Source organism: Rhinatrema bivittatum, chromosome 2 (assembly GCF_901001135.1).
Source record: "Rhinatrema bivittatum chromosome 2, aRhiBiv1.1, whole genome shotgun sequence".
Lineage (NCBI taxonomy): Eukaryota > Metazoa > Chordata > Amphibia > Gymnophiona > Rhinatrematidae > Rhinatrema > Rhinatrema bivittatum.
This window is the reverse complement of record NC_042616.1, coordinates 708450930-708474221: the sequence shown is the minus strand read 5'-3', so window position 1 is coordinate 708474221 and position 23292 is coordinate 708450930. Positions and strand designations below refer to the sequence as shown.

At 42.4% G+C, this 23292-nt stretch overlaps 1 protein-coding gene across 4 annotated transcripts in view; it reads left to right on the top strand.

Annotated features, from left to right (window-relative positions):
- Positions 1-23292, top strand: part of VIRMA (vir like m6A methyltransferase associated) — a 254816-nt gene that overhangs the window by 168386 nt on the left and 63138 nt on the right. For 3 of the 4 annotated variants that reach the window (XM_029591711.1, XM_029591710.1, XM_029591708.1), the window contains exons 15-17: positions 491-743; positions 12999-13216; positions 22986-23118. In XM_029591711.1, coding sequence (XP_029447571.1) covers positions 491-743; positions 12999-13216; positions 22986-23118 — 604 coding nt within the window. The remainder of the gene's footprint in view (positions 1-490; positions 744-12998; positions 13217-22985; positions 23119-23292) is intronic. The other variant, XM_029591709.1, reaches the window with a different exon arrangement.

Here is a 23292-nt window from a genome sequence, read left to right as displayed (position 1 = left end):
AGGTAAACAACAGGCCCAATCCAAGTGGGATGTGATTGGGAGGGTACCGTGCTGCTGGCCATCTGTACCCTGATGAAGGTCTTGTGCTGAACCATCTCCTTTGTGTGCTTTCTGTCATTAGACATTACTGCTCGAGCTTAGTCGCTTCTGTGTGGGATGATGATGGGGACTGACATTGTATTAAAGACTGAAGTAGCAGGAGCAAGCCAGCCTCCAGTAGCTGACAAGAGATCCACTGGGGTCCAATCACTAGCAACAATCGGATTAGCACAGTTGCTTCTGTACACTGAGTGCCTATGAGGTAGTACTGGTCTTGAGATCTGTGGCCCTCAAGATTTCATCGTACTGAAGAAATCGTCGTCGTTTGGAGTGAGGCCTAAGCAGAACAGGCAGCTAGGGGGTAGACTTAAATATAGCTTCCTTAATTTTAAAGCTCTGGAACACTTTAATTGCTTTTGGATATCCTGAAATCAATCTGTTTTTGTATCAGCAGCCCAGAAGATAAAGAGAAGCAGTACACTGGCCAGACTGCCCGGCTACTTGGACTTCTTGATGCACTGGCTTCAAACCGAGCTTGTAAAGTGGCCATTTTGTACCTGATTAATGGCACATGTAAAGGGGATGAGAAATACGCAGAGGTTTTCCAGGAACTCTTGACTCTGATGCGGTCTGCTGGCGACAGTGTTGCTCACCAACAGTGCGCCGAGTACGTCACATCCATTGTCCAGTCCCTCTGTGACCAGGTGCGGTACCAGACATTATCCAGCATGTACCAGTCAGTATGGCTAGCAGTAAATAAAGTAGAGGCTCGTAATTCTGCTTACTTTAGATGTATTGCTGCAATATCCGTATACATTTATGGTGCCAAATTATGAGAGAGGGCATGTGATCTAGTGGTCAGGGCATTGTATTACATGTCAGGAAAAATCCTGGTATATGGCTTGTGACCCTGAACAAGTCACTTAGGGCCAAATGCGCTAATGGGTTTTTCCTTTTGTGGGGATCAGTTCCAAAGGGACGTGCAGGAAAAACCGTGTTCTGTGTGCATAACTGACCTTTCACAAAACTGCCTGCCAAATATGTGGGTAAACTTCGGCGCGCCTGTCATGTTCATGCGTAAGTTTACCTGAACTGAATGGAGATGTTTCTGTGGGCGGGGTTTGAGCTTCTGTGCATAATTTTGGATTTTAAAATAGGCAAGTGAATTTCCTTGAAACATTTCTGTGCACATAATAGCAGCTGTTACTTAGGAAGGGCAAATTTGGTGGAATAATTTTCGAAACAGACTTCAGCGCAGTAGTCCATTTTGAAAATTGGTGCAACTTGTGGGTGCTTTTGCCGACTTACTTGTGCGGGCTGTTTTGAAAATGTTCCCATCCTGTGTTTATGTGAAAATGTTTAGTACATATTTCCCTTTTATCTCCTCCTCATAGCCTTTTCTATCGGGCATGGTTGAAAACGATCATTTGATTTTGTCTGGCCTTGGTCAGCAAATTAATAAACTATTCTAGCATGATTGACACAGCCTTTCATCTTTCTACTGCAGTTAAAATTAGCACCGTTTGAAATTGGATAATACTAATTGCGTATGTCATCTAGAAAGTGCCTTAACCAGAACTATTAGGCTGGAGAGATCTGTGCTACTGGAGAGGGCAACTTGTTTCCAGTTTTGCTTTGCATTTTGATCTTGTTCCTAGATCTTTTTTTTTGTACTAATATTTTATTTCTTATATACTGTATATTTTGACATCTTTTTTGGAATTGCGAGTGCACCTTTTATTAAAATCTCACCTTGGATTTTAACAAATCGTGCATGGCGTGCACTCTTGTGCTGCTCTGTGCTTCAGGCGTACTTTAAATCCAGGGGTGTGTGGTGCCTTAGAGGTTCTGAAATGTATCAGCTCTGTAGTGCCCTAATAATTCTGTGAGTGACTAATCGAGAACTTTCAAAGACTTTTAAACTCTAAAATTGCCTCAGGAATGAAATAAAATTCACAATAAAAAGAGGATTTAATTTCGTTTTTACCTGCCAAGTGAAGTAAACAAGCTATTGTCATTAGTGTTTCAGTTTTGGTCTGCCTTTATTGAAACAAAAAAAAAAAACCCAGATAAACTTGTCCAGGGACTGGAACTTTTTTTTTTTTTTTCATTTAATTGTGCAAGTTTAACTCTTCTGCCCTTCCCCTAACAATAAATTTGTGCCTCTCTTTTTCCTTTATTGAGATGAAGAAAAGAGCAACCTAGGGAGTGTCTGCTAATATAGGTTTCTAAGAAAAGTGCAAAACCTTTGTTTATTTTGTAGAATTTTTTGACACTGTTGCCAGCATAGCTGCTTACAGACTACCTGTAGGAGTCAGGGCTAGGGCAATCTTGTAGCTAAAGCATTACAGGGAGGGAGGGATGGCTAGTGGATGGAGCAGAAAACTGTGAGCCAAGAATGTAGCTGAGACTCATGATTTCAAATCCTGCTCCACTTCTGATCTTAAGCTAGTCATGTTTACCTTTTATGTCTCAGTTATTTTTTATTTGTAATATTTAATTTCTTACCCAGTCACCTAAGTATCTTGGGCAAGGTACAATAAATGCAATAAACAATACGCAAACATAATCTTACCAATATAACAATTCACAGATATAACAATATAATATCGGAAATATTTATATGATCTTAGGAAATCAAAACAGAAATCCAAAAACAATATAAATATCAAAACAAAAATTAAATATTCCTATATACCATAAAAGGCTTCCTAAATTATAATTATAGTGGAAACCTCAATTAATGACTACTAATTATTGCCAATATTACCCCTCAACGTAAATAGTAAAATATCCAGAATAATAAAATAAAAAAATAGAAACATGACAGAGGAAAACGACCATACAGCTTATCTAATCACTACTTGCCAAAAATCATCTTTGCTAAATATCATGAACTTCACAGTGTTGCATGAGTGAAAACAAAAACTTATGGCTACTATCCCACCCACTGTAATAAATCAATGGGCAAATGTAGACCTGGTAGATCTGGCTGCTGGGTTTTTGGTAAGGATTGAACGCCTGACTAAAATGCCAAGTCTTAAGCTGCTTACAAAAAGGCAGCAACTCTTTGGGCAGCCTGAGCTCCACTTAGAAGGGTGTTCCAAAGAAATGGGGCAAACCTGCAGAAAGCTCTATCAGCCACAGCTGACTTAAACCTCGTAAATGACAGAACTATTAACAAATTCTCTGCTTGAGACTGGAGGGAGCGGGCTGGAAACTAACTATGAAGCTGGGCCCTCAGTGAACTAAGGACTAACTCCCTTAGTGTCTTTTAAGATTAAACAAGAGCTTTCATTTTGCACGACTCTCAATAGGTAGCCAGTGCAAGTGTTTTAGGTGGGGGGGGGGGATTATGGGTTATGGTCTGATGAATTACATGGGCAGCCATGTTCTTGTCTAATTGCAGTGTCCCCACAGCCTTAAAAAGCAACACCACAAACAGGGCACTGCAGTTACTCTAGGCCAGTGGTTCTCAACCGGTGTGTCGCCAGGAACACGCAGGTGTGTCGCCACACTTCCCGGTCCCCCGCTGACCCGGCTGCTCCCCAGTCCTCCTCCTCCCGGACTTAAAATGCTGTCAGCCGGGCGGAACGCAGCAGAACAGCTGGAGTCAGTGGTACCGGCATGGTCTCTTCTCCCCCCCCCCCCCCCAATGGCCTGGAAGAGGAAGTGGCGGGCAGCGGGTGTGTGCGCGGGAAGAAGAGATCATGCTAGTGTGGTTAGCGTTGGCCCGAAGAACAGAAGAGAGGCGTGGCCGGAGGAATGAGCAGCGCGGCTTGGAGTAAAATGAAGAACGTCAACCCCCGCGGCCGATGGGACTCCTTGCTCCGCCAGGGCTGAAAATGAAGGAGGTTAGGGTTGGGAGGAGGCTGCTGCTGCCGCTAGTTCCGGTGAGGGAGGGAGGGAGAGAGAGTGAATGAGCAAGCAAGCATGTGTGTTTGAGATCCTGTGTGTGTTTGTGTGTGAGTGAGTAACATGTATGTGAATGATTGAGAGCCTGTATATGTGAAAGAGAGTATGTCTGTGATTGAGAGCCTGCCTGTGAGAGAGAGTGAGAGCGCATGAATGTAAGTTTACGATTGGGAACCTGTATGTGTAAGTTTGTGATTGAAAATCTGTTTGTGTGAAAGAGTATGTGTGTATGATTGAGATCCTTTGTGTGTGAGAGAGATCATGTGTATGTATGATTAAGAGCCTGTGTGTATAAGTAAGAGAGAGAGCATGTGTGTCTGTGTGTGATTGAGAGCTGGTTTAGGTGAGGGAGCATGTGAGTATGTGATTGAGAGCCTGTGTGTAAATGAGAGAAAGAGAGAGAGCATGTTTGTAAGCATGTGAATTGAGAGTCTGTGTGTGAGAGAAAAAGACAGCATGTATGTGTGTGATTGAAAGCCTGTGTGTGTAAGCCTGAAAAGATAGACAGCATGTGTGTAATTAAGAGCCTATATAAGTGAGAGAAAAAACATGTGTATATGTGAGTGACTGAGAGCATGTGTGTATAGGTGTGTAATTGATAGCCGGTGTGAGAAAGAGCACTGGTATGTGACTGAGAGAGAGAGGAGAAAGTTCCAAGAAACCATCCCTCCTCCTGCTAATTCAAAACAATCTCAGGACACCTGGATATCAAATGTTCCCAGGTATGCAGAACAAAAAAGATTTTGTATCCTTATTTTTCATTACTGGGTCTTTGTGTCTGCTATTTTGAAATATTTTATTGGTATCTAGAAATTTTTAATGAGTTTTTAATTGGATATTCCACTCATCAGCTGTTTCAAAATAATCTGTTCTTTTTGTTAGTATGGTTTTACTGCTACTGATTTTATATTTCTTGATTTGTTTTATAAGGATGGGTGATGTTTCTTTTTTTCCTTTGTTGCACTGCATACAGAGACTCTGACTTGTTGCAGTTTCCAATTCAGTTTTTGTCTGCATGCTTCTAGTTATGCGTTTTGAGCTCTTTATTCTTTGTTAGGTGAGGGTCAGCACATGTGATTTAGGTGAGGTTTTCTGCTGGAGTGTAGTTTCTGTGTAGGGCTCTATAGCAGCCTGGCTTGGTCCGTTTTTCTAATAGGAGATGTATTGGTGTCTTAAGGCCTGGTGTAATGTTTTCAGTGTTGCCTTTTCTTAGGTAAGGTGGTTACTGTTAAAGTGCTGGAAATTGGTACTGTTTCAGTGTGGGATGTTTACTATTTATGCAATTTCTGTTCAGACAGAATATGTATCTATTCCTTGTGTCATTTTAAACAATAAAAATAATTACCGGACCTTTACTTTTTATTTCCGCCGTGAATTGTAATGAGCAGTGTGTCACACATGTGAGCGTGGCCTGTCAGGTGTGTCACGATGGGAAAAAGGTTGAGAACTACTGCTCTAGGCGATGTCACACAGGAATGAATTAGCATAGCCACCTCTGAATCCTTAAAAAGAATAGTTTAATCTTATTTAACCTGAGGTGCCTAAAAGCTGATCTTGCAACTCTTGAGATATTGTGACTGCAAATTGAAATTGCCCTCCAATAAACACCGAGGTTATGAATGTCCTCTCAGAAAGGTAGAGGAATCTTATTTAACATTATAAGATTCATTCGTGCCTATATGCACACAAACCCAATAGCTAGCACCTAAGAATTATCTGGATTAATATTTTGCAGGGAAAGGTTAATATTTGTATCCACTACTACTACCACTATTACTGCTTCTCATTTTTAAAATGCTACTAAACATATGCAGCATTGCGCGGATACGTACAAAAGACAGTCCCTGCTACATGGGGCATACAGTGTAGTCCAGACAAACAAGAGTCTGTGGGAAATGCAGAGAAGTGTTTAGGATTTAAAAGCAGCCTCAAAAAGGTGAGTTTGTATACCAGACTTGAATATGGCCAGAACACAAGCATGATGAACCAACTCAGGAAATGTATTCCATACATGTGGCATAGCTTGGTGGAAATCACAGAGTGGGGAATTGGCAGTGGAGGAGAAGGGCACAGACAATAGCAACTTGCCTTACAAACAGAATTCATGTGGAAGGGTGCAAGGAGAGAGAGAAGCTCAGTAATGAGGAGCTGCAGACTGAATTCATTTGTAGGCAAATAAGAGCTTGTACTGTATGTGGAAGCAAATGGGGAGCCAATGTAATGATTTGAGAAGAGGCGTTACATGGTCATACCGATGGTGAAGGAAGATAAGTTGTGCAGCTGAGTTCTGAATAGATTGCAGTGGAGAAAGATGATTTAATGGGAGGTCTGCAAAGAGCAAGTTGCAGTAGTCTAAGTGGGAGATAAGAGAGTGGATGTGCGTTTAGTTAGCATGCTCAGAAAGGGAGAGAGATCAGATTGTGTCTGATGATCTGAAGATGTCAAAGCAATGTGACAAGGCGATAGCTAAAGCCAGAAGAATGCTGGGCTATATAGGGAAAGGACTTACCATTAAGAAAAAAGAGGTGATAATGCCCTTGTACAGGTCCTTGGCGAGACCTCACCTGGAGTACTGTGGTCAGTACTGGTGCCTGTATCTCAGAAGTGATAAAGGCAGGATGGAGGTGGTCCAAAGAAAAGCAACCAAAATGGTGAGGGGTCAGCATTTAGAAGACTTCTGAGGAGAGGCTAAAGGATCTGAATATGTATACCCTGGAAGAGAGGAGGTATAGGGGAGATATGATACGGACCTGAAAGGTTTTAATGATGCACAATCGTCAAACCTTTTCCGTTGGAAAGAAATCAATAGGACTAGTAGGGGTCATGAAATGAAACTTCAGGGAGAATGACTCAGAACCAATGTCAGGAAATATTTCTTCATGGAGAGAGTGGTGAATGCCTGGAATGCCCTTCTGGAAGAGGTGGTGAAGATGAAACCAGTTAAGGAATTCAAAAGGGCATGGGATAAACACTGTGGATCTCCAAAGGCTAGAGGTTGGAAATGAGTGCATGGGGGTAACTGGTGGTAATTTGCTGGTGTGGCATTTGCTGCCCTTAACAATTAAGCCTTGATACTGTTAATGCAACTCCATCATTGCTTTCTGCTTCAGTGGCAGTGAGAAAAGGGGAATTGGATTCATCCAGCAACCAATGAGGGCCCTGACTTTTATGGTTTGGGGAACAAATAAACATGGGGGTAACTAGCTAATGCGGAGCTTTCTCCCCTTAATCACTAAGCCTGATATTTTGATGCAACTCCAACATTGCTCTCTGCTTTCATGGCAACGATTAAGGGAAATTGGAGTCAAACAGCATCCGAGGGTCCTGACTTTTATGATCTGGTAAACTGATAAGCATGGGAGTAGCCTGGTGTAGCAGATACTGGCATAGGCTTACTGGGCAGACCAGGTGGATCATTTGGTCCTTTTCTGTCATCATTACTATGTTAGATTTTAACGATGTTATAGAGAAAGAAATGACACACTAACAGTGTTTTGGATATACATTGAGAAGGAAAGGAAGACATCAATGATACCCCAGAATTATGGGTTGAAGGCACTGGGAGGATGAGAGAAACTTCCACAGAGAAAAAGAGAAGAGAGGAAAGCTGGTTCTGTGGATACCCCAGATCATTCCAGACAAGTGGGTTTTGCATCCCTACTAGCAGATGGAGGCAGAGAATAAAAACTTTTCAGACATTGCTACATAACCGAGAGTGCCACCTGAAGTCCCTCAGTATTTCTCTGTCTCCAGTAGATGGTAGAGGTACAAACCTGCAGTTTGGAGTTCCAAGAGTTAAAAAAAAAAATAAAATAAAGGGAAGAAAAAAGATTCCTAGCAGAAAGGCTCCCTGAGGTGTTAAGTTCCTTCATGGGCCATCCCTTGGGTAGAGCAGGGCAAGCAGTAGGTTGGTGATCCCTGTTTTGGCTCAACCTTTGTCTTTCACGGGAGATGAAAGCCAGGGGTCCTGGATCCCTCACACCCCTCTGGGTGCATGAGAAGCTGTCGGGGGAGACGAGCGAGGCCATTCAGGCTGACCGCTTAGAAGCGGGGGTGGCCTTATATGGATGTTTATTTATATATATATATATATATATATATATAACATGTTTCATGGATGTTTACTGTTAGTTATTTATTTTTTATTTTTTTTTTTATTTATTTATTTATTAATTGTTATTTTATCTATTTATTATTACTTCTTAATTGTTAACATTATTATATATATTTTCCTGTTATTTGGATTAACCATGTTCATTGTAAACCGCTAACTTGAAGCGATAGTTACTGTTCATTGTAAACCGGGGTGATATGTATATTATACAGGAACCTCCGGTATATAAATCCTTAAATAAATAAATAAATAAATATGGCTGATGCCCTATAAGACATGGTTTGGACTTCCGCCAGGAATATGGTCTCCCCCCCGCTGTTGAAGTGCGGAGGCTTCTTTGGTTTGCAGAATTGGTTAGCAGGTGTGTGGTCTAAAGCCCCAGCTGTGTAACCTCTCATTTAAAGGGAAGTTGCTGTTTGGAGAGGATCTGGAGCAAACTGATAAAGCAGTTTGAGTTGAAGGAAATAAATACCCAAGGATCAGAAGATTGCCAGGAAGATCTTTCCGCCACACACTTGTTTTCGAGATGCGAGAAGATTTCAATCAAGCCGGAGTTCCTTGCCTAGGTGCAGAAGCAGGGTCTTGGGCAGGGCAGCAATCCTTTTGAGTGAAACACAGGCCTCCCCAGGATGGTTGTCACCCAGGGGGTTGGTGGAAGTAAGATTGGCCAGTGAAGGCAAGCTGGTTCCCTCCTCTCCAGAGGCTATCGGTGGGAGACTTGTCCCCCTTTTCGAGGCAAGGACCAGGATCACATAAGACCAATGGGTTCTGGAGGTGGTAAGAGATGGCTACGCCTTAGGAATTGTTTTGTCCACTCAGGATGCCTTTGTGGTCTCCCGTTGCATCTCCTGGTCCAAGCAGGAGGCGGGGCCTCTGGATATCTTGCAACGGTTGTAGGACCTGCATGCAATTGTCCCAGTTCCCTCTCAGGAGTGGGGCCAGGGAAGGTTATTCTGCATATTTCATGGTTCCCAAGAAGGGAGGGGAACCTTTTGGCCCATTCTCGATCTTCAGAAGGTCAGTGCAGCACTCAGGGTGCTGCTAAGTTTTCAGATGGAAACATTGTAGATGGTAATAGCAGCAGTTCACAAATGGGAGTTTCTTGTTGTCATTGGATTTGATTGGAGGCCTATCTCCAACCTTCTCATAAGGGCTGATCACCAGATGTTCTGAGGTTCATGGTCCTAGGGGAGCATTTCCAATTTCGGGCCCTTCCCTTTGGTTTGGCAACAAGCCCCACGAACATTCACAAAGGAGGGAAGAAATCCTGGTGCACCCGTACCTGGATGATTGGCTCATCAGAGCGAAGTCAGAAATGGAGCGTCATTGTTCAGTTCGATGGATCATGCAGCCCCTGGGTTCGTTGGGCTGGGTGACAAATCTGGCAAAGAGTCAGTTGGAACTGTCCTAGTCATTGGAATATCTGGGAGCTTGGTTCGATACCCGGATTGGGAAGGTTTTTCTGACCACGGAGAGTGTTCAAGTTGCAGGATCAGGTGGTCCATTTTCTGTGACTTTCAGTTCCCAGAGTCTGGGACTATTTGCAGGTCCTGAGTTCTATGGCACTACACTGGAATTAGTTCCATGGCCCTTTTCTCACATGTGACCCCTCCAAAGAACTCCTTTATCTCGTTGGAATCCGCTTTCGGATGAATTTCATCTTCTTTTACTGCTTCAGCGGGAAGCCAGGTCCAGTCTTTCTTGGTGGCTGTCTTGGACCAATCTGGAGAGAGGGATGGACCTGGAGGTACCCAACTGGGTGGTGGTAACCATGGATGCCAGCCTCAAAGATTGGGGGTGGTTTGTCAAAGGAAATCTGCCCAGGGACAGGTCACCAGAAGAGGCACTCTGGTCAATGTGTCGTTTGAAGACCAGAGCAGTTCACAAAGCCTTTCTCGCCTTTCTCCCTCTCATTCAAGAAAGGTTGGTACGAGTGTTCTTGGCAATGTGACGACAGTGGCTTACATCAGTCGTCAAGGGGAAGGGGCGAAAGAAGAGCCACCTGGTGGTGGCAGGAAGTGCAGGATCTGTTTGTTTGAGTGGAGAGCCCTCTAGCGGGACTGGCTCGTTGCGCATGGCTGGAGTGGATAACGTGCAAGCAGACTATCTCAGCAGGCAGCATCTGGATCTGGGGGAGTGGGAGTTGGCAGAGGCCTTTTTCCTTATTCAGGCCAGATGGAGCAGACCGGAGTTGGACCTCATGGTGATTCTAGGAAAATTGAAGGACTGTTCGGTTTTTTCAGTCGCAGTGGCCGACAGAACTGTTTGCTATACATGTTTTCCCGTGGCCTCTCATAGGTCGGGTTTGCATCGCGTCGAGCTTTACCCGAGCAGGGTGATTCTGGTGGCACCCAAGTGTCTGCATCGGCCGTGGTTTGTGGACCTGATTTATCTCGTGGTAGAAGGTCCCGTTTGCTAGGTCCATTTGTGCCAGGATTGTTGCGGTAGGGACCCATATTTTCCAGTCTGTGCAAATCGCTTCTGTCTAGCAGCTTGGCTTTTGAAAGGCGATGGCTCTGCTTGAAGGGATACTTGAAACCTGTGATTTCAGCTTTGCTTCAGGTGAAGAGGCCGCCATGTTGCTGGCCTATATCTGGGTTTGGAGAGTGTTCAAGTCATGATGTTTGCAGAACAAGTTTGCAACCTTTAAAGGTGGATGTTCTACAGATTTTAGCCTTTTTTACAAAGTGGCTTTTGCTAAGGGATTGGTCTATAATTCCCTCCGGGTTCAAGTAGCAGCCCTTAGGATGTCTTCAAGGTAAGGTGCAAGGAAGACTGTTGGCATCTCATCCGGATTGTGGTTGCATTTTCTGAAGAGGGCAAAACATTTGCGACCTCTGGGTCCGGAAGGTATGTATGGCCTGGAACCTTAATCTGGTTCTTCGAGTTCTGTGTATTCCTTCTTTTGAACCGATTAGAAGGGCTTCTTTGAAGGATCTAACCTTGATGTCTGTTTTCTTGGTGGCTGGCTGCTCAGCTAGGAGGATTTCCGAGCCGCAAGCGCTGACGTGTAGGGATTCTTTTCTATGATTTTCGGTGGATGGTGTGTGTCGTTACATTCAGTTCCTTCCTTTTTGCCTAAGGTGGTTTCCTCTTTTCATCTTAACCAGATGGTCGAGCTACCAGCTTTTCCGAATTTGTCACCAGATGCTCCGATGGTGAGGGAGCTTCACTTATTGGATGCGTGGCAAATTCTTTTGCGATATCTTAAGGTGACAAATGTCTTTTGGAAATCAGATCATCTTTTTGTCCTGTTCTGTGGAGCAAAGCAGGGAAATAAGGCTACCAAGGGCACTATTGCAAGATGGGTGAGGGAGGTGATAAATACAGCTTACATCTGTAAGGGTCAGTCAGTCAGTGCCAGAAAGATTGTGGATGCATTCCACTAGGGCACAGGCAACCTCCTGGGTGAAGTGTCAACTGATTTCTCCGCAAGAGATTCCTCATGCAGCGACATTGTCTTCTCTTCACTCTTTTACCAAACATTATCGCTTTGGATGTGCGAGGGCAGACGAGGTGGCTTTTGGGGAAAGTGTGTTGCGTGTGGGTCTTTCGAGTTCCCACCTAGTATAGAGCGGCTTGGGTACATCCCACTTGTCTGGACTGATCTGGAGTATGCACAGGAAAGGAAAATTTGTTCTTACCTGCTAATTTTCGTTCCTGTAATACCACAGATCAATCCAGAGACCCATCCCTTTCTTTTCAAAAGACTTCCTCGCTTCTAGATGTTGCTGAGTCAGTATGTAAACATATGCAGATTTACTAAGAGTGTACATAGGTTAGTGTATTCCTTGTTTTAAGGGGCTGCAACTTTGAGTCTCTGCTCATCCAAAGTTTATTGGGGTTTGTTAATTTGAACATCTTGGCTTGGGTACAGGGTTCAATAGCCGAGGGAACTGCAGGTGGCCCTCTCGGTTATGTAGCAGTGCCTGAAAAGTTTTTATTCTCTGCCTCCATCTGCTGGTAGGGATGCAAAACCCACGTGTCTGAACTGATCTGTGTTATTACAGGAATGGAAATTGGCAGGTAAGAATGATATGAAAATGATCCATGACTTCCTAATTAACTATCTAGTGGCCTCAGAAGGATGTTAAAAATGTAGGTCAGTAAAGATTGCTGGAAGACACCAGATGGCAAAGAGAAAAGGGCAAAATGACCATTCCTAAAATTCACATGTAAAGAGTTCATCTAATTTTGGGTGAAAAGGAAAATGTATTTCCTGCTCTCCTCCTTCCCTGACATACCGATCACATACCAAAAATGATAGACACCCTTGGGTGGCTGTATGCATATTTTTTGAAGTATTAAATTGTAAGGCATGTTGGATGAAATGTGTTGTACAAATCTGTTAGTGTGTGACAGCAACAGAAAGAAGGCGGTAAAAATAAAAAAAATCAGTGGTAAAACAGCTTGCATTCCCTCCCTCCTCCCTGGTTCGTTCCAGCAGCTCCTGTGCAGATCAGTCTATGCTGTGTAGTGAAAGGAAGTGTGCAGCTTTGGAATGCTCATTCTGTCCTCCTGGAAGAGGCTGATGTCTTTTCTCTAGCAGTACATAAGACATTAGTACAGTTGCTGCTTCAACCTGTTTTTGTGAAATTCACATCTTGCCAGATTTATAGCATTCAGAGCTTTGCACTCTCCTGTTGCAGCATTACGTGCATGCTGCCTGGTTATGTTGCCTGAGGCCACTTTTTCACAGTAGATAGGTTCTGTATGTTGAAGCTTAATGTGAGTTTATTGCTATTTATTGGCTGCTTCTGGGTATTTAGCTTATTGTTGCCAAGAAGTTAAATTGATCTGATTTACTTGATCTACTTAGCTGTGCTAATTTCTGGAATACTTCACATGTAGAAAAATAGAAAATCTCATTGACTGTTTCTTATTATTGAAAAGCAATAATACGTAACAGCTTCCCTTTTTCTCTTTTTAGGATATTGCCTTGATTTTGCCTAACTCCTCAGAGGGCTCTCTTTCTGAATTGGAGCAGCTGTCCAATTCTTTGCCAAACAAGGACCTTCTGCCATCCATCTCTGACTCCATCATGGAGACTCTGTCCAACAGTGAGAGCAGCTATGCTTCTCTGCTCACATGTGTCAGGACAATGATGTTTCTTTCTGAGCATGACTATGGATTTTTCCACCTGAAGAGGTATGGTCTCACTTCCAAGTTACAGGATATGCAGGAGACATCTATCCTAAGTTAGGACTGGGCATGCGACACAGTTAAAAATTGTTAATGTCACAGTCTGATTGTGATCGTGGTGCTCCAGGCCATTAAACTGATGATATTTCTGATGGTGGTAGGTTTGGTGGTATCCATGACTGCTGTGTTTGATGTTAGACTTCGGAGAACATTAGGAAACTTGTGTCCGGCTCCTAGCTGTAGCTGAGCTCACCTCTGCTTCTTTGCCGACAATGAGCCAAAAGCAAGTTCATCCTCTGCATGGCATCCACTTCCCAGTCAAGAGGAGGGAGGAGTCGTTGCAGCCTGTCAGAATCCATGATCTCTGCTCCTCAGTAATGTGAGGAGGAGCATCTGTTCATGCAACCTGATGGGATGGCTTGCACCAGCTAGACTGAAAGAATGAGCTGTGACTGCTATCTGAGCTTTGGTAGCAGGGAAAGGAGGAGAATGGGTGAGGGTAGAAGGAAAGAGAAACAGCATAGGTAGAGAGGGGAGACAGAAGTATATGGGATGACTGGCAATAAGAAAGAAGAAAGTAGGGGGGATGAAGGATAAGAGGCTGGACAGAGGGAGACATATGGACAGATGCAGCAGATAGAGAGGTACAAAGATAGAGGATAGAGAATTTGGGCCAACAAGGAAGCTAAAGAAATGAAAGGATGAAAAGAGCATACTGAAAGTTTATTTAGATTTTATAACCTGCCTGGTCACTAGCACGGCAAAGCAAATTACAATAAAATATCATCATACAATACTACAAACATAACACCTTACCCTCCCAACAATTCAACAGAGAAGATCAAGAGAAGAAGGGATAAGCAGAGGAGGGAGGATAAATCACACCAGAAACATAAAATACTTGGAACAGGCTTCATTTTAATTTTGGTGAGGATTGCCTGCTGTTTTTCCTTGCTAATTAATTTTGTCTCAACTTGTGCTTGGTTCTTAGAGCCAAATCAGACTGCTTAGCTCAGCTCAGACGCAGCTTGTCAGTCAAATGTTCCGGCTTGCCTACTTTTACTTGACACTCAACCTTAGTACAAAATTCAGAGTCGAATTCCTTTAGGTACTGATGCATAGCCTCATTTGTGTCGCTCTCTGCATGTGAGATCGTGTACTCATCATTTATTCTTTTTGTGCTTCAGTTTATTTAAGTAGACCTGGATAATCATACAGTAGCAATCTTACTATTTGTTCTGCAAGAAACTCATATGGGTCATGTGATCTGAACAGGTAGCACTTTCCAGCAAAAGCTTTGAACATATCTGACATGGGATCTCTTTAAATGCCGAACCAGCTACCTCTCCGTTTTTTTTTTTCTGTCATCTCTCCAGACTTCTGCTGTTTATCAGGTTACCAGAACATTTATTATATGCTTAACAATCAAAAAATCCCAAAGCATGCTACAAATTAAGAGATAAATGAATACAATTTAAAAAATGAAATAATCATAATGCTGGCATTAACAAATTTAGGAAGTTTAACGATTAAACAACATAGCATCAAGCAAATAAAATACAGGTTACAAAATAAGAGGTTTAGGGTTGTTTTGCACTTTTTGAGTTGAAAACTCAATTGTTTAGCTTCTCATTTTTATTTTATTCCTAGATATTTTTAAAAGCATTTTTTCAAAATATTTTCAATCATGTAGAGTACAAATACAATGATTTGACACATATCAAAGTAGTGCATTTTTAGTAATGTATGTATGTATTTATTTAAGGGTTTTTATATACCGAGGCTCGTTTGGAACATCACCTCGGTTTACAATAAAACTTAACGCAGCAACAGGCTTTACATAAAACACGTGAAATTAACACATGGTAGCAGGCATAACACACAAATTCTTGGGTTAGCAGGAACTACAGATTAAAACTTAATAATTAAACCAACGACTGCAAGATGAGCATAAATACATAACAACGATGAGTTAAAGGCAATGCTGTGATAAGGAGCACATCCCCCATTCCCCTATTGAACAGTAAGATCTCTTTTCATTCTAAAGAGAGCAGAATAAGCTATCACGACACACAAGAAATGCTTCTAAAGTATAGAAACAGAAATGGCAGCAGAGGAAGATCAAATGGCCCATCCAGTCTGCCCAACAAGCTTTCATAATCTGTTACTCTGACTGCTGAGGTCAGGGCCCTTATTGGTAACTTTTTGGTTCTAATTTCCTTCCACCCCCCGCCAATTGATGTAGAGGGCAGTGCTGGAGCTGCATAAAAGTGAAGTATCCAGCTGAAATGTTTAGGGGTAGTAACCGCCGCAGTAAGCAAGTACTTGGGCTTGCACCCATGCTCACTTCACTTGCCGCCGGTGGGGGTATGTGTGGAGGGCATGTATATAGGTTAAGGTAACTTTTTCTCCCTTGCACTGTCCACGTTATTCCTGTCTCCGTATGTGTGAGGGGAGTTTGTGTGTGTGTGTGCACTTTCTCCCCTCTGCACTCTTCACTTTGTTCCCCTTCCCCCATTCTCCACTTTTGCCCCTCTCTCTTTACCCCTGTGGGTTTGGGGAGTCATGGGAGGGTGTGTGGGTGAAGAAACTCCCCATGTGTGTGGTGTGGGAGTAGGGGAGGTGGTGGTTTGTTTCGGGTGCAAAGGTGTGAGCTCCGCTTTGTTCTCCTCCCCTCCCCTTCTCTCCTGCTTCTTTCTCTCTCGCCTTCTCTCCCGTGCATTCTCCACTTTGTAGCCCTCCTCCTGTGTGAGGAGGTAGTGATGTAGGTGGGATGTGTAAGGCTGTGGGGGCCTTCTTTTCCTCTCTTCTTACTTCTGTGTGTATGGAGGGGGTTGGGCAGGTGATGACCCGGTGGGGATAGGAGTTCTTGAGTAGGGGGCACAGGGGAGATGTGTGCCCTCTCCTTCTCTGCTACCCATGTATGTGGGGGAGGTTATTGGTGCAGAAGGGGTGGGGGTGTGGTAGGTGTGTGCCTGGCTGGGAGCGCTCTTTCCAGCTCGCACTCTGGAGTTTCTTTCCCTCTCTTCATGCTTCTGTGTGTGCGTAGTGGTAGGGTGCTGTGGGAGTGCACACCATACTCTCTCCCCCTTCCCCCTTTGCACTCCTCTCTTATCCCTTTTCTCTCTTCCTCTTGCTTCCACTCCCCCACTTTGCCTTCCCCAAATCAACCATCTCTTGCCTTCTCCCTCCGGCATTCCTTACTCACCTTTGCCCTTCCCTTTCCTTCCAACCCTCTCCTATTTATTTATTTATTTAAGAATTTTATATGCAATGTATTTTAATTATGTAAAAATACATTGAACATAACATAAGAAATTTCCATACTCGGTCAGAGCAAGGGTCCATCAAGCCCAGCATCCTGTTTCCAACAGTGGCCAATCCAGGCTACAAGTACCTGGCAATTACCCGAACCCTAAGTAGATCCCATGCTACCGCTACCAGCAAAAGCAGTGGCTATTCTCTAAGACGACTTGATTAATAGCAGTTAATGGATTTCTCCTCTACGAATTTATCCAAACCTTTTTTTAACCCTAACAGCACTAACCAATCCTCTGGCAACAAATTCCAGAGCTTAATTGTGCATTGAGTGAAAAAGAACTTTCTCCAATTAGTTTTAAATGTGCCACATGCTAACTTCATGGAGTGCCCCCTAGTCCTTCTATTATCCGAAAGTGTAAATAACCAATTTACATCTACCTATTCTAGACCTTTCATGATTTTACAGACCTCTATCATATCCCCCCTCAGCCATCTCTTCTCCAAGCTGAACAGCCCTAACCTCTTCAGCCTTTCCTCATAGGGAGCTGTTCCATCCCCTTTATCATTTTGGTTGCCCTTCTCTGTACCTTCTCCATCACAATTATATCTTTTTTGAGATGCGGCAACCAGAACTGTACACAGTATTCAAGGTGCGGTCTCACTATTTTCTATGTGTATGGAGGGGGTTGGACATTTTCTGTTTTATTCACCATTCCCTTTCTAATAACTCCTAATATTCTGTTTGCTTTTTTTGACTGCTGCAGCACACTGAGCCGATTTCAATGTGTTATCCACTATGATGCCTAGATCTTTTCCTGGGTGGTAGCTTCTAATATGGAACCTAACATCGTGTAACTACAGCAAGGGTTATTTTTCCCTATATGCAACACCTTGCACTTGTCCACATTAAATTTCATCTGCCATTTGGATGCCCAATCTTTCAGTCTCGCAAGATCCTCCTGCAATTTATCACAATCCACTTGTGATTTAACTACTCTGAATAATTTTGTATCATCTGCAAAATTGATAATCTCACTTGCTGTATTCCTTTCCAGATCATTTATAAAATTATTGAAAAGCAACGATCCAAGTACAGATCCCTGAGGCACTTCACGTTTACCCTTTTCCACTGAGAAAATTGATCATTTAATCCTACTCTCTGTTTCCTGTCTTTTAACCAGTTTGTAATCCACGAAAGGACATTGCCACCTATCCCATGACTTTTTACTTTTCCTAAGAAGCCTCTAATGAGGGACTTTGTCGAACGCCTTCTGAAAATCCAAATACACTACATCTGTTGGCTCATCTTTATCTACATGTTTATTAACTCGTTCAAAAAAGTGAAGCAGATTTGTGAGGCAAGACTTGCCTTGGGTAAAGCCATGCTGACTTTGTTCCATTAAACCATGTCTTTCTATATGTTCTGTGATTTTCATATTTAGAACACTTTCCACTATTTTTCCTGGCACTGAAGTCAGGCTAACTGGTCTGTAGTTTCCCAGATCAACCCTGGAGTTCTTTTTAAATATTTTAAATATTGGGATTACATTAGCCTCCCTCCAGTCTTCAGGTACAATGGATGATTTTAACAGCAGCCTTCAACACTGTTTACCATACTATGCCATCAGCTGAATAAAATCTGGATTGGTGGAAATGTTTTTAAGCAATTCACCTCCTTCCTATCAGAAAGGACTTTCCAAGTCAATCTGGGCAACCATATGCCTGACACCTTCCAGATCAACGCAGGTGTCCCCCTATTCAACATCTTCATGCTTCCTCTATGCAAATTACTGTTTGATCTAGGAATCGCCTTCTACCTATATGCCGATGACATCTAGTTCCACATACCATGCTCCAAATCTGCCGAAAATATAGCACTGACACTCCTCGACACAAATGAAGGCAATACAATATGAACTATCCCAACTCAAACTAACCCTAAACACAAAAAAAAAAATTGAAATTATATTGCTAAGAAGAAATCCACCCATATTTACACACCAGCCACTAGACTTGGATAACTTTAAAATTACACCCTCTGACCAAGTGTGGGACTTAGAAATGCAGATAGATAAAAGCCTAGCAATGGAAAAACACATAAATTAATTAAAACAGGCTATGCGAAACTGCACTTACTACATAAACTGAAACCATTACTGATTCATGAAGACTTCTGCATGGTCCTGTAAACCCTCATCTTCTCTTAACATAGACTACTGAAACTCTCTTTTATTAGGAGTAGCTGTCTACTAAAAAAGCTACAACTTCAACAAAATGCCGCAGCAAGGCTCTTAATAGTATCAAGAAAATTCGATCACATCACACACTCACTGATAGCTCTACATTGGCTACCTGTACAATCCCGAATTCACTACAAAGTATTAACACTAATACATGCAACCATCCACTCTAATAACCCAGGTCTGGCAGCCATTGGACTTCAACCATACAAATCACAGAGATCACTAAGATCTCAAAATAAAGGATTATTAGCTGTACCAGCATTACTGAATACTCACCTGTCAAAAATAAGAGACCATGTGTTCTCCATAGCTGGCCCAATACTATGAAACTCACTACCCAAGACACTATGACTAGCTTCAGGAAGAAAGAAATTCAAAAGTGAACTAAAAACATGGGTATTTAAAAATGCCTATAACCTACCTTAAAACTTACCTGAAATCAGAGCAAACTCCAATAAGCGCAATTTAAAACTAACTGTACTCAGAACAAGCACCAATAAGGTCAAAGATATTAATAAACTAACAATAGAACTAAATAGCCCACCACACCCCAATGATGCCAAAATAAAAATCTGAAAAATATCTCTTATACCAGTACATTTAGTTAAAACACTAGAACATCCCCGTAAATCTTTCTCACTTGATTTCATTAAGTCATTGTTCATGCCGATGTATAGTATGCATGTTATGTGATTACATGAAGTCATTGTATATGTCATGCTATGTTGTAAACCGTTGTGATCTGTATTTGGAACGACGGTATATAAAATAGCTTAAATAACTAAAATACCTGGGAAGGCCTGAATCTGGTGATTGATGTTAAGGCTCATGGTGTCAAAGCCATGGCAGCATCAGTAGCCCACCTAAGATCAGCCTCCATGGAGGAGATCTGCAAGGCTGTGATGTGGAGTTCTCTCCACATAGTCACTTCACACTATTGCTTGGACAGAGTCTCTTGATGCATCAATAGGTTTGATCCTGAAGATTCTCTTTGAGGTGTAGAACCCAACTCTTATCTCCCTTTAGGATCTATTATTTTGATTCCAGGCTGCCACGATAAACAAAACTACCAACAGTGTCTTTTTCTTTCAGGGCAGCCTTTAGCTAGGGATTTTCCTTGTGTGAAGACTGCTATCCTGCTTGTCCCCAGCGAAAGCAGAGTTGCTTACCTGTGACAGGTGTTCTCTGAGGACAACAGGATGTCAGTCCTAATGAAACCTGCTCACCTTCTCTTGGAGTTGTTTTTTCAAAGTTTATATTAAATTGACTGAAGGGGCCCTTGCATGGCCTATGGCAGTGTGATATGCTGCAAATGCTCAAAGTTTCTAGAAACGTTGCAATCACATTTTCTTGCGAGGTTCTATATGATGATTTGGCCCATGTGTGAGAATTGACATTCTGTTGTCCTGTGAAAACACCTGTTAAAGGTAAGCAGCTCTGCTGTTTCCCCTAGTCTTGGTAGCATTTCAAAGAGTAAACAACCATTCCCTATTTACTTGTTCCACTCTACTCATGATTTTAAATACCTTCATCATATGCCCCCTGACATTTCTTTTCCAAGCTTAGAGACCTATCCTGCTTAACTTTCTTCATGAGGATGCTTTTCCTTCCCCTTTATCACTTTTGTTGCTTTTCTCTGTACCTTTTCTAATTCTGCTGTGTCTTTTTCTTTTTTTTTTTTGAGATGGGGCGAGCAGAACTGTACACAGTACTTCGTTGCACCATGGATTGAAATAGAGGCATTATCATATTACCTGTTTTATTCTCCATTCCTTTGTGAATACTTCCAAACATTGTATTTGTTTTATTGATCACCACTGCACACTTAGCAGATGATTTCAAGATATTGTCCACAGTGACTCTTAGCAGCTCGTAGTATGGATCTCAGCATTGTGCATCACTTTGAACGTGACCACATTACATTCACCTGCCATTTAGGTGCCCAGTCTCCAAATCTCGCAGTCTTTCTACACCTTTTTGTTTCAACAAATTTGAATAATTTTATTATTTGTATTATTTAAATGTATTATTCCCTAAGAAATGAATTTTAAAAGGCTGACTCGTGCATTAATTAGGGGATGCGCGAAGAAGTCGGGCTTGCGTGCGCCAAATGGATTTTAAAAGCTGCTGAGATATGGATGTATCTTCCGCAGAACATTTTAAAAAGGGGCGGAGTGTGGGCTTTTTGGGGCTTGAGCCTAAGATGTACTTGTAAATTCTGACATGCCCTGGCGTGCACTGAGGCCCCCTGCCATGTAACTTTATTTCTGCTGTGGATGACGTGTAAGTTAAAAACGAGAGAAAACTCGGCAGATCCGAGGGATTTTAAGAGTTGGGGCTAACTGGCGGGAGTGAAGGCAATTAAACTAGGGGGGTTTGGAGGACCTATCTCTAAACTGGGGACGAAGTGGTAAAATTGAGAATAGCGGCGGCTCACGCCTCTTTTAAAAATGCCCCAATTTATGCAGTAGAAGCGGCATTTGCGCGCATTAAAATTCTGTGCGTGTGGCCAGGCTATTTTATAAGATGTTCGCGTATGCGTGCGTGTATTATAAAATGGCTACGTCCCTGGGAGCAGGCAGACGGATGCGCAAGTGTGCAAGCGCATGCCAGTTTGAAAGTTACTGTTCCTGCGACCAAGCCACTCTAACAGGCCGATACAGAATGGTGCACTCAGCCGAGCGCACCGTTTATCCCCCATTTGGCCACTCGTTTTAGATGCACTATTATTACCCCTTATGCTGTGAGTGGTAATAGCACGTGGAAAACGCGTGGCCAGCCACCCCGCAAATGCATGTTGATGAGCGCTATTAGTTATTTCCCCGAAATACTGAAGTAAAATGTGCGGCCAAGCCGCACATTTTACTCCCAGAAATTAACGCCTGCCCAAAGGCAGGCATTAACCATTGACAGCACCAGGTAAGTGTACAGAAAAGCAGAAAAACTGCTTTTCTGTACATCCTCCAATTTAATATTATAGCGTTATTAAGTCTGAGGCCCCCCAAAAAAAAAGTTCTTAAAAAAAATCTGCCCGCTGGTCGCGGGTTCGAAAACACATTCAATTTTGCCAGCGTCCGTTTTCCGAACCCGAGGCTGTTAGCAGGTTCGAAAACCAACTCCAGTAAAATTAAGTGACTGTTGTCAGACCCGCTGACAGCCGCCGCTTCCACTAATAAGGCGGCGCTAGGGACGCGTTAGTGTCCCTAGCGCCTCCTTATTAGCGCGGGCCCTAATTTAAATACAGAATCACGCGCCCAGGAGAGGTGCCCGGGCGCTCAACACAGAGCGCTGGCTCTCCCGCGGGTTGTTTTTTTTAATCGGCCTGCTTGTGAGGTATTTTTGTGTCATCTACAAATGCGATCACCTCACTTACTGCTCCACTTTCTAAATCATTTATGAATAAACACTGGTCCCAGTACAGATCTCTGGGGCACTCCATTATTTACCTCTCTTCATTGAGAAAACTGACCAGTTAATCCTACTCTTGTTTTAATCCATTAGCAGCCCAGAACAGGGCATCATCTCCTATCCCATGACTTTCATTTCCATGAGGGTCTTTGTGAAATGCATGCTGAAAATCCAGATACATTCTATAGACCAGCTCATCCTATTAACACCTTCAAAAAAAGCCTAATAGATTGATAAGACAAAGCTTTCCTTCGCTAAATCCTGTTGACTCTTCCCCATTAGTCCTTGTCAATCCATATGGTCAGTAATTATATATTTTAGAATAGCTTCTAACATTTTGCCTGGCTTTGATGTCAGGGTCATCGGGTAATAGTTTTCTTGATCGCCCCTAGATCCCTTTTTAAAAATTGGTTTTTATATTGAGCAACTTAACAGTCTTCAGGAACTGTGGCTGTTTTTAATGATAGGTACAGATGACTAGTTACAGGTCTGCAATTTTGTGTTTGAGTTTTCAGATTGGTGGTTTTTATTTTTTTTTATTTGTGAATATTTGATATTCTGCCTCTTCCTAAGTAATGATGATTTAATTAGATTTGAGGGACTGGTGTTCCAGATGTGTAATGTAATCACCATAATTGCGATCTGTAAATACATATTTTTGTCACTGTGCGGAAAAGTTAGCTACAGCTGCTTAGTGCTCTATCCACCTTGGTCCCTCTGAATTCCCATGTACAGATAGCCCTTAAAGCATTTAATTTTCCTTCAAGTTGACTGTAACTGTGTAGTTTTCTTAGGTTCTTTTCAGGATCATGAAAGATATTCATTATTAGTAGCTAATCTTATTTTTTCCACCTTGCAAACAGTTCTCTGCGGAAACATGAGAATGTGCTGCATATTTTACTGAAACGAGTGGTGGGCAGTTTCACTAAGGACACGGGAGAATTGGCCTCTTCTTTCTTGGACTTCATGAGACAAATTCTAAACTCTGACACAATGGTAAGGCAACATTTTTAATACTTTTCATATCTGAATGTTCATAGACATGTTTATTAGAAATAATGGTTAACTAGAGCTGGTAATTTTCAAAAATATTTCCTCAGATACAAAAAAAAAAAAAGCTTTACCCACAGGATTTTGATTTTTTTTAAATTGTGCGCCTTTAAATAGAGC